The 12,035-nt window shown below is 36.8% G+C and overlaps 1 protein-coding gene across 1 annotated transcript; it reads right to left on the reverse strand.

Annotated features, from left to right (window-relative positions):
• Positions 1-75: 75 nt before the first annotated feature.
• LOC121997405 (PH, RCC1 and FYVE domains-containing protein 1-like) lies at positions 76-11,963 on the reverse strand. Its single transcript, XM_042551796.1, has 9 exons — positions 11,620-11,963; positions 9,730-9,816; positions 8,143-8,232; positions 5,870-5,950; positions 5,528-5,722; positions 3,314-5,449; positions 2,479-2,625; positions 746-1,107; positions 76-377 (listed from the first exon to the last, which is right to left on the reverse strand). The coding sequence occupies exons 1-9, from the start codon at positions 11,674-11,676 to the stop codon at positions 245-247; spliced, it is 3,288 nt and encodes a 1,095-aa protein (XP_042407730.1). The 5' UTR covers positions 11,677-11,963; the 3' UTR covers positions 76-244.
• Positions 11,964-12,035: the final 72 nt, after the last annotated feature.

Raw genomic sequence — 12,035 nt, forward strand, 5'->3', positions numbered from 1 at the left:
CAATCCAAGCAAGCTGACCAATAGAGGATTTACATTCCCAAAATACTCGATTTTTTTTTCCTTTTTTTTTTTAAAAAAAAATGGTGACTAACAACCACTTCTCTTTATAACCAGGCCCTCCAATCTTTGCTGGGGGTGTAAAAAAAAACTGGCATCATTTACAAGGACTAATTTGATTACGTTAGAACTTTCTCATCCCCATTTTGGCTTGACTCCAAACTAGAAGATGTTATCCAAGTCAATTTCAATGGGATGTTTCATTAGTTGCAGCATTTGTGGAGGACCTGTCAACCATCCGCACGTTATACTGCTCATAAACCCTTGCACGGTTTTCAGCCCACCATTGTTCTGCTTGCTTCTCGCTGAACCGTTTGCGACTGCACCAAACAAAGTAAATGGTATATATGACAGCAAATAATTTCTTAAAAAGCGACTCGAATCATAGTTTATTCAGTGGAGCATTGACATATCAGTTGCTTGCCATATTTGTTGTTGATGATCACCTATCTTCAAACATCATAAACAGGCCTTTCACTATACAACTTAAAACCACCAATTAATTCAAATAGATGCGAGGGAAAAATAGAAGATGAAACATTACTTGAAAAACTCTCTACTCACTATGACTAATCCCATTCTTCTAATGTTATTATAATTGTAGATTGCCATATTAAAAACAGTGCACGAGCCTCTTCAGTTTAGTCTTGCTTGGAAATATATTGATGGAAAGATAAGTTGGACAAACCTGAAGCGAACCCGTTTTAGGTCTCTCACACCTCCGGCAGAAGTGAGAGTAATATACACTCCTGGTTCATCTTGCTCAACCCATTCAGTCTCATGATTGGGATCTGGATCACTTACTTTGGCTCCGTTTCTTTCTGCGGAACTATCTACATTATTCCGACCAGTGGAACTTGGTCCATTGGGAATTAGCACACCACTGGCACCGTTTGCATCTGTTTCATAAGAACTTAACGAGCTGCTTAATCGTTCTACAGCTGCAGCTGAGATACCACTTGAGGTGGGACTAGAATTGAAGGATGCCCAAGGAGAGAGTTTATAAGTCGCAACTGCTTCTGCTGGCAATCTTTCAGCCATGTCCTTCAACTACCAAAACAAGATATAAAAGTTAGCAAGCATGCTTAAACACTAGTAGCATGTTACTGAATATGTTGGTGAGTTGACCACTCAAAATGTTCAAGCACTTAGTCATGCAAATCAAATGTTATTCTTGATGTGTTTTTACAAAACCTGGAATTGTTCCTATTAGCTTCTGGAATTTGTAGCAATCTCTTCGCTTCTTGATTCTATAGATTGGGTTTGATTCTTCCACAAAGTGTATGCTGAGGAACAGTCTAGGATGTTTATCCAGAGTACAGATAAAAGGACATGGAAGTTTTAGCTTATAACGAATCTCTGACATAAAGGATATGGAAGTTTTAGCTTATAACAAATCTCTGACATAAAATGTCAAAAACAACAATCTAAATCGAACTTAAACATCTAAGATACATATGCACAGATATGAGACTATGCATGGTTAAGATCATGGATTCAAATATTGTGCTGTGTCGGTCAGCATGGGCAGAATTTTCTATTCCGCACAATATCATGGATGAAGCCACAACCTCACGGCATCCTCCGCGAGGTCGCAACTACTTCCATTTTTTATAAATTTATCTATTATCATTTCTATTTTTAAATTTATTTATTAATTTTCACTTCTAACCATCAATTTAAATTCCTTCCCTTTTTTTTTTCCTTTTAATTGTTTATCCTTGATCTGTTTATTTTTTTCCCTCTTTGGTTAATTTTTTTGCTCTTTCATCCGTCTACGAGAGTAAATAGAGAAGAAGAAAAAAATCTCCTCTTTCAGGTCATAAATTGAAATTTCAGCACAACTCAAAATTTTAAATCTTGGTTAAGATGCAGAAGTTTTTCACCTATACTATGCATGCACTTAAGAATGATAGTTTACAATCACTAAGAAGCTTATGCATACGCTGCTGAAATACTCGTGGCCGCTGAAGAGATGTAGATGCCAACACCTGAACTCTATTAGACAATTTGAATAAAATGTATAATATAGATAGAATACATGAAGATCTGAGAATTAGAGATTTGCAAACTAGAATCAGATGGTCAAAGGAAAATGGTGCATAGTTTCCAGATTTATAATCTGAAGCTTTTCTGCTGTCACAGGAACATATAGGATAATATGACAGGCTTGAAAGAAGCTGTATAAAACTTTGAATAGTTCATGAAGTATTGCTTAGCACGGAGTAATCACTTTGTTTTTTTTTTAATGTTTTGCTCTTGCATTTTACAAGCTAAGAAGCAAAAAATCCCAAATATTGGAAGATAGGGCTCTCATGGAATGTGACATTTATTATTTGAAATTCCATTTATGCACAATACTTCAGAAGAGTGATTGCTATAAAAAAGTGAAAGTACAATCTAATATTAAATGATTCTTACCTGAGCAGCAAGTGACTTGATTACTTCTTTGGCTGCTTTACACTTTGCAGCTTCTTCAGCCGCAATTGAAATAGCCTCCTTCAACTGGTTAGTTGTTCTTTCCAACTCAACTTCTTGAAGATGGGCCTTCCGAGAAAGGTTCATCACCTATCAATTTGAGATAAAGATGCAAATGTTACATCTATCATGACAATAAATATATAAATTGCAGCATTTGAGAAACTAATGTACGCTGTTATATTTAATAAAAGCACTATATAAGTATCATGTTACCCAATAATTTTCTTGCAATGGTCAACAGACCAACATGGGTTCACGTATTATGTGGTTTCTTGGCCATAATCTAGCTAACAATAATATCTTTCTTTCAGGTCTACTCACCATGATTACAGTAAATACTACTGAACCAAATTGAATTGATAGGATAATCATGATAGACAGAAATAAACAGCTTCAGTTCATGTTCCTAGCATGAAATTATCAGCTACTTACCAACTCTAACACTATCATTTCTTGACAGCCATTGCAGCATCTATAACTAAGGTCAGTGCCTTATAACTAATGACATCCCCCACCCACCCACCGACCCAAGAAGAGTTGAGTGATATACACTTTTCAGACATTCTTCTGGACATATTACCAATATTAGAAAGGTCAGCACCCCCCAACTTAAAAGGTTCTTAAATCAACAAACTCGAAAGAGCTTATACTTACCTCTAGATTAATTACAATGAACAAGTACTTAGTTTTATAGATACGTGTTACCGAATAATGGACCAGATCTCTCAAAGCAACATGAATATATCCACATAGAAGATTTACTATGCATATATACCTGAGCTCTTAACCTCATAACCTCTTGGCTGAGTGTATCTGTTCCACTTTTTGAGTTGTCAGGAAGGATTCTTGGAGAAGTAAGTCCACCGAGTGTAGGTGTTGGAGTGGTGGAACGAGGGGGGCTAAGCCTCCTTGAAACAGGTGATGTTGCTCTAGAAACAATTCTTGACCCGGGAACAGATGCAGAGAAAAACTTTTTCGAAGGTCCTGATATTGGATTGAAAGATTTTGAAATATTAAGGCCACCCCAACGCAGAGTTCCATTTGGAATTGGTGATACACGACTGCTAATAAATTCAAACTTCTTGCTCTTCTTAGATGATCTATTTTCTATTTGTTTAAAAGACTCCAGTGAAGAAAACATAGGGAATCGCGCAGTTGATTTTGAGTCCAACTTATCATCTTCAACCATTTCAGTCAATCCCTGAATTATGCTTCCTCTCCTGTTAGCTGCAGAATGAGATGATGAATCAGATTCCAAGGACTTGTTTAACTTCATAAAGCAGTTGTCACATACACGATATGCTTTATGTGGATTTGGTGCCATAGAAGCCCTAAGGGATTTCTTACTGCTACAAGAATGGCAAAAAACAAGTGCACAATTGTAACAATTATGTCGCTTCCTCTTAAAATTGAATGGAAGGCGACAGCCTGAGCAAATAGACTGATCAACTCCAGAGACCCACTTGTGAATACAAATTGCTGCAGTAAAATTAGTGCCGCAAACTACACTCCTGACCCGTTTATCCTTTAAAGCTTCAACTAATGTTGGGGAATTTCGGTCATCAGTATCACCATGTCCCAATCGACCATTTGCTCCTTTACCCCATGTGTACACTTCAGTTCTTGAAGTTAAGACAGCAACATGATAGGCACCGCAGGAGATCTCCTCGACAAAATTTTTAAGGAGCTTCCCTTCAACACGCACAGGGTATTTACCATCGGCTTCTGGATTTCCAAGTTGACCATAAACTGCACTGCCCATGGTGTAAACATGGCCTGAGGTTGTAAGTGCAACAGTTAAGCTGTGTCCGCATGCAACTTGACAGAAGCTTGGCTCAAACAGAGCAGCAACACAAGTAGGCACTAGTCTATTCTCTTTATCACCATGTCCAAGTCGTCCTTTATCACCATCACCCCATGTAAACAGCTTCCCTGAAGAACAGTTGTTAGAACTTGAATTTCCAGATATTACTTCTACAACTGCAGCTGTATGCCAAACACCACAAGCAGCACGAACTGTACGTAATCCCCTCAGAGATTCTACTTCCCTAGGTATTGATACACTTTTGCAATCTCCGTGACCTAGCACACCGAAAGTTCCATCCCCAAAAGTAAACAATTGCCCAGCTGAAGTTACAACAGCTGTATGCCAAGGTCCACAAGAAACTGATGAAACATGGATTCCCTCCAAGGGTCCATTGATCCTTTTTGGTATCCAGTGGCTCACCTCATTTCCGTGACCAAGAAGCCCAAAAACAGAGGCACCATCCCCCCAAGTGTAAAAATCACCAGAAAGTGTAACAGCACAAGTATGACGCTCCCCACAGGCAACAAGTTCAATATTTGTGGCTGCAAGAGCATCAATTAGTTTTGGTTGAGATACATCAACGTCTACTCCATGCCCAAGCCTACCTCCAGACTCTTTACCCCAAGAGTAAATCTCTCCTTGCTTGGTTACAAGAGCTGCATGTCTTCCACCACAAGAAACATTCTGAACATCTAATATTACAGCAGATTCTAAAGGTTTCGGCACAAGAGAATCCACTTTAACACCTGAATGATTATCAAATCTAAGACTTCCACCACCTAGAATTGCTTCTCCAGTTCCTTCACCCCAAATAAATAGATCCCCTAAAGCATCTCCATCATCATGACCAGAGCCTTGGCTGGATGAGCTGACTGCACTTGAGAGACTTACCCTAAATGCATCCGTAGAAATGCCCCGAGTACGCACATTTATACTATCTGAATACCCAGAAGATAAAGAGTGGACTGACCCAGTAGCAAAATCAGAAGAAAAAAAATTCTTTGCAGGTACAGCATATGCAATGACATCAGAAAATGACTTGTCTAGTCCATTCTTTGTTGGGCTTTCATATGGACTTCGAAATCGAAGAGTTTCACTGCCATCCTGGAAAATATACTAGTTGGAATTTTCCTTGCATAGAAACATTTAAAAGTACAAAATGTTTGCCAAAAGGCACAGCACCTTAGCCATGCTATCGTTGCTACCAAAAGGGGAATTCAAAGGGGAATTTCTACGTGTGTATGTCCTTGGACTTGTTGTTGCAGATGATATTCCATCACTTCTAGATTCTGTTTTCCGTCTTTGCTGATGACTACGAGATATCAATGTTTTTAATCCAGCAAACCAGGCATCAGCTTCATCTTTATCCTTGCAAATCTTCAATAGAAAATGAAGATTTTTAGTGAAACAATATGCAACCAAAGAACAAGAAAACACAAAATAAGAAGATATAAAAGGCATGATATTTTTTGTAAATATGCAAGGACATGTTAAGAAATGATCTGGAAGATTTGACTAACTTACGAGATCCAGTGATCTGTCACTGTATAGAAGAGAAAATGATTGGCATTCCTTCTCAGGCTGGGGATATCTTTGAAAAATTGCCTGGAAGTCAACGATACAGGAGTCATTACATGATCCAAATGCTTTTACAGAAAAGTAATGCTTCAATCATTGTTGTTGCTAAATTATTCAAAACGGTTGCGGCAGCCATAAAATTTTAGCAGAACTCATGTTTTTCTAATTACTTTGAATTCCCTGTAACTTTGGCATATGATCTGGTTACTCTAGTTTGTCATTCATTGTTGGTGTTTGGTATGGGTTGATCCTCCAAGGACAGAGTTACTCTTTGTAAGTTAAAGGACTAGCCATTTGATTATGATTTTAAAATCCAAGGAATGACTATCCTTTCTGATAGTGCTTGAAAAGGTGATCTTGCATTTTGAGAGAATTCTTTTAGTGCCAAATACAGATCAATCAGTAATCTTTCCTCATTAATCTATGAAACCTTAAAAGAAACTAGAGAAGGTCACCCTGATCATTTGTCTTCATTTCTCACCAGAAGCTTCCTGAAAAGAAACCTTCATCAGTTAGGGGGAAATGATCAGGATGATGATTGTGCCTTCACATTCCATTAGTCGTACTCAAAGCAATCCTTTAATATTTATTATTCACCAAGTGGTAGACCCCACGAAAACCATCTTTCATTGGATTGTTTATATCAATTAATTTTGTAAAAGTTAAAACCAATCAATGTATTTGTTCTAGGTTTCATTTTTTTTTTTGGTAATCTAGGTATTCCGTTCTTATGATCTGACTAATCTTAGATGTGATCGGCCCTGCCCTATAGAAGTTTTACACCGCCACTAGGGTAAATCAGGAAGTGCAGATGGATTTTGGCAGACGTACGTCACGAGTAATTTGAACTCCTTAGGTGTAATGTACCTGGGTGAGATTCAAACCCTCATTGCCTAGGGAGCCCATCCCACCACTTACCATCGCACCATAGCCCCGAGGGCAGTTTCATCTTTTTGTAGCTAAATATGATTGCTTCAAATGATTTTAATCAATTGTCATGTTATGAGCTACATTGTGACCAATCCAAACGATCCCCTGCATGTGTTGTTTAAAATTTTGATCATGGTGAATTCAATATATTCCTTGAATAGTCTGGCAGGTAGATATATAATTCTCCTGACTTCAAATATTTCAGCCTCATTTGTGCCTGCACATAAGTAGCCATATTTGTTGGTCACAATAAGCACTCGTATGACTCATGACTCATAAACTAGAAAAACTAGACTATTAGCAAGTGAATGCTTTTGAAATTTACAAACCTAAACCTGTTTCATTTTTGTTGATGGGAAAAAAGTGATCTAAGATTAGTGTTAATGTTCTTTCTATGAACCAAACTGACATGGAAAAAACCTTTCCCTTATGACATTCATGAAAATGAATGAGGGGAGAATGGTGGACGGTCACACTGTATCGTCATATCATGCTTCTTTTAGTCCTGTCATCAGTGAGCTATATTGTCTTCCCAGGCTACACCATTTTGCCCTAACAATCACCCTTCCAATAATCTTGCCTTCTTCATATGATTAATACTTCTCAGGTGTTTTCCCATACTATCTGACAACACTGTTAGGCAGGATCAGGAAGTATATTCACTTATTCTTTTGGTTCATTATATTTCAATACCAGAGATTTGATTGAAACTTAGCAGTACAAAAGTATAAGTTTCCTAGTTCTTAATAGTTTCCTCAGCGATTTGCATAACAAAGATTAAAATTCCCTAAGAAAAAAGATAGCAATTAGAAAAGTAAGATCTCAAAACAGTTCTTAGATTTTATCACCAAATTAAAGAAGAAAATGTCTGCCACTAAAATACTTCTGGAATTGCTACATATATTAGTTAAGTTGTAGCGCATGCTAGTAATGGTTTAAAACACTTATTATCTTTTGATGTTATATAGTTTCACTATGTTGAGTATTCTCAGATTGGAATAATACAGTAAAAAATCTTCCACTTGTTATTAGTTTAACAAGAAGAAATAGAAGTTTTTTGGTGTTGTTTCTCAGTATTTGACCTACGGTTATACATAGGAAATCAAGAGAGGACTTATGGTCACTTTAAATACTATTATACTACATTTACCATGTCATTTGATTCCCCATTTTCTCTCAACATATTATAGTATTTGTCAAAAGAAACAATAAGTCCATAGGTGTTAGACTGTTAGTTACAATAGGCTTTATGTTGGCTGATGCTTCTTTATGTCAGAAATGAAGCTTACAGTGCGTTGTCCAGGCATGATTCTAGCCACATGGCTTAGTTTGAGATGTTTCTCCTCTTTTCCAGAAAACCATATCAGCATGGACTCATCCTGCAAATCTCAGATTGGCACAATGAATCAGTAGTAATGAACAGTACATGGAAAGTATGGTTAACAACATAAAGGTAATTAACAATACATGTTAAGTGATATCAAAGATGCTATTACTATGATTATTGTCATGAGGAATAAAGGAATGAACCTCCCATCAGGGTCTCCTTCAAAGTTCAAACTGAGGGAAAAATGCCAGCCAAGGAAAAAGGGGGGAGAGAGAGACAAATAAATCCTCAGAGATTCTAGGCTGATTTTAAATAACTTCAGTACTGTGACAGCTGAAATTTCAATGCAGCTGCATATTTGTCACTGGTTGAGTGTCCCAAAGGCTAGGATAGATCATGGGGTGCATTTGAAAGTTGTGGGAGACCAACAAACTTGTAGAAAAGAGTATTTTACTCTTGAAGAGAGCTTTGAGTGCTAGAAGTAACATTTTTCACTTTTTCTCCTATTGATGTTGAGAAAGGAGTATAGGGAAGATTCAGAGGTCTGATATTCGACGTTTGAATATGGACTTGCAAAATTGAATTTATAAATGTGTAGTTGTAGGTGGCAAAACCAACCAACAATGCTAGAGCTATCTCCAACCTCTTCCAATGGTGTCAGGAATATTAAAAGTGTGGCTGTTAAGTTTTGGAAGTGTTTGCCTAGGGCTTCATAGTGGGTAGAGTAAATGAGTAATTGACACAGAACAAGCAGATTATGTGAGCATGGCACGAAAGTTAATGAGCATCAAAGAATTCTCTATCTAAAGATTTGATGGGAGATCTCCATTCTCTTTGTGACAATTGAGAATATCAAATATATTGATACACAAAGTCAGTTGGACTGTTTGGTAAAGAGAGAAAAATCATCAGATACAAGAAAGAAGAGTGATTGGACGAGGATGGAGGAGAGAACAATTAGTGTTATCATATTATTTTTTTTATGAGTAACATCATTAGGTAATTGTTACTAACGTTTGACTATTATACAAAGACTAGAAAAATGTATATGGCAGACCGTGCTATTAACCAAATTTATCTCATGGGATGGCATAGTTTATAAGTACAGACTATACATGACACATGACGCAACCTTGATAGAGCATTTAAATATGACTTTGAAGATGAACCAAGGTTGAGGAAAAGATCCACAGTCACTTGAACAATGACTTAGTGTAGATATTCATTAGTTCTATGCTTAATTCCTTTGATCTTTTATGAAAATTATGATATTTCAAGTATAATTTCTTGCATAAAAGTATAATTACAATTATTATACAATATGAAACCTTTTGTTTGTCTAGATTTTGAATACAAAATTAATTGTGTATTGATTGATCATTTGTAATCTATGCAGCTAAACATAACATCAAAGAAATTGTTGGATGATTATTTTTGTCCTAGTAGCACAGAAAGAGAAAAGTATAGCTTAACATGAAACTGCACAATAAGTCAACATCATGGAAATGTCAAAAGCTAACTTTTACTCATAGGTAGGTATAGAGCTTACATTGGATAATCGGAATGGGCAAAATTTTGGTTTTCCTCTGCGCCCGTACTTTAGCAAGTATGCTCCCTTCTTCAATGCAGTTAAAGCCTGTTAGAGATGGGGGAAAAGATCCTATTGTTTAAGTGCAAGACAAATTTATTAAGCCTGAAAGCATAGATAGAAAAGGCACGGTTCAGGAAGATATATGTATATTCCTATGAAACATTAAAAAAAATAACATAAGTTATCTAGCACAATTCAGTCATCACGAATTCACAAACTAGAAAAATGTTGCTGATGTGTACTTGCAAAAAGCCTAGTCAAAGGAGTGGTAATAAATAATGGTGAAGTGACAGACATGTTTAGGATCCTTGAGCAACTTCCTGAGCAGGTTAGCCTGTTAAAGTCCAAACCAGAGAAGGCAAATGATATAATTGAGGCCAATCACTGCCTATCCTGAATAAGTCAACTAAATCTAAAGACCACTTAGGATTGAAAAGAGAAACAAAAGAAGTTTAGACACATTTTAGATGTGTGCAGGAATCACACATGTATCACAGATTCACAGTTGTTTTATATAATATATACTTTCTCGAGAACTGTGAAATTTATATTCTATTCTTTCCACAATAAAACAATTTGATCATTCCGAAATTGGGGAGACTATGGGCACAAAAATCCAGACAAAAATATTAAAATTAGATGGAATAGTCAATAACAAATAATATGAAACACCAGAGGAAATGTGTCATTAACAACGTCCAAGCGCCAGAATAAACAAAATAAAGTACTTTGATAATGTTTCAGAGTTGTACAGTCAGTAGTAATTTATCTCCTAACTTTTTTTGATTTGTTATTTTTTCGACAATAATAACTTCAGAAGATCCTAATTCAACAGCATAAGTATTAACAGGGAGCTAACCTTTTGGTTCAGAATTTAAAGTACTCTTTTGAGCTTTGAGCCTTTGAATTTTTATCCCCTTCTAGTATGCATTAATTTTATTCTTGCCTAGACCATGTTGTCCAATTAGTTAACCAGCAAATCTGATAATGACAAAGTTTTGGAAGCTAATAGCTATTATGATTCACAAGAACAAAGATTTTGGTTGCTAGAAACACTTAATTTCATGATTACACTATAATTACCTCAACAAATTTCACCACTGGCATACAAAATCCTGTTTTCTACCATTATTTAATCCTCCTATTTCAATCTTACCCCTTCAAAACTTTTTGAAAAAATAATTGTTGACCTCCTGGACAATGATCATCATTAACAACATATGCTATCTAACTCAAACTAGTGATCTGATGAGGTTTGCAGCTTGTCTATTCTTCCTACTGAAACTTTTACTTCAAAACATGCCATCATACAGTGAGCATACAAGAGAAAGCCCATTTAATGATTTACAGAACTTCCTCGGGCATATGATTTGGTTTCCGTTAAATGCTTGAACATGTTGGTTTAGTTTGTAAACTGAACTATTTTAAATAGCAAAGATAACTAATTCAGAGCAATTTTTTCCTTGTGTATTTGGAAGAGTTGCTACAAACACAAAAACAAGGCAGCAATCACAATAAGTCTCAAGGGAGAGAATATAACAGCAACATGAAACACTTATGCCTCAGGAACTGGGATTTTATAACATGAACTGAGCACTTAAATACGAGCATTTAGCTTGAAATCAGATTCTAATAAATCTCAATATAGCTGTTAGAAAGATTTTTACTACAACAGGCTTAAACTACTAATTTACAGAGAAAGAAAACTGCAGCGTTGACAAGAAAATTACAGTGAGTAATACACTAATCAGCCTCACATCTACAGACTTGAAACGCCAAATTCTTTCTCTTCCACAAAACAAACTAAAAGAGTAGTATTGTTATACGCAGAATACCCTAAACCCTTACCTGCTCGATGTCCCTCTCGACGTTGCCTGCCCTCCCATGATCTGCCGCTGCCGCCATGCCTTCAGCCGCAACGAGTACAATCACTCAACCCTCCCGCTCCATCGAACACAAATCAAACGCCCATCACATAATCGACAGGGCTTCAAAATCGCTCGCCTGATCAAAGTCGCTGACGGGAGCAACACAGTGACGCGGAATGCACCAACCGCTCCAACGAATTATCGAGTAAACCTCCTCGATTCCAAGACCCTGAGCGAAGATCCCAGCGCCCTGATAACTATTGGGATCGAACAAGGAAGAGGAGAAAGAGGAGCGAGTTGCGTTCTGCTGTGCTTCGCTTAGCTTCCTTTTCATATGCCAATTTGCTCGACAGGGTATTATGCGATTAAGTCCTCGTAAAAATCTGAAGAATATTT

This window comes from Zingiber officinale, chromosome 6A, assembly GCF_018446385.1.
Source record: "Zingiber officinale cultivar Zhangliang chromosome 6A, Zo_v1.1, whole genome shotgun sequence".
NCBI classification, from domain to species: Eukaryota; Viridiplantae; Streptophyta; class Magnoliopsida; order Zingiberales; family Zingiberaceae; genus Zingiber; species Zingiber officinale.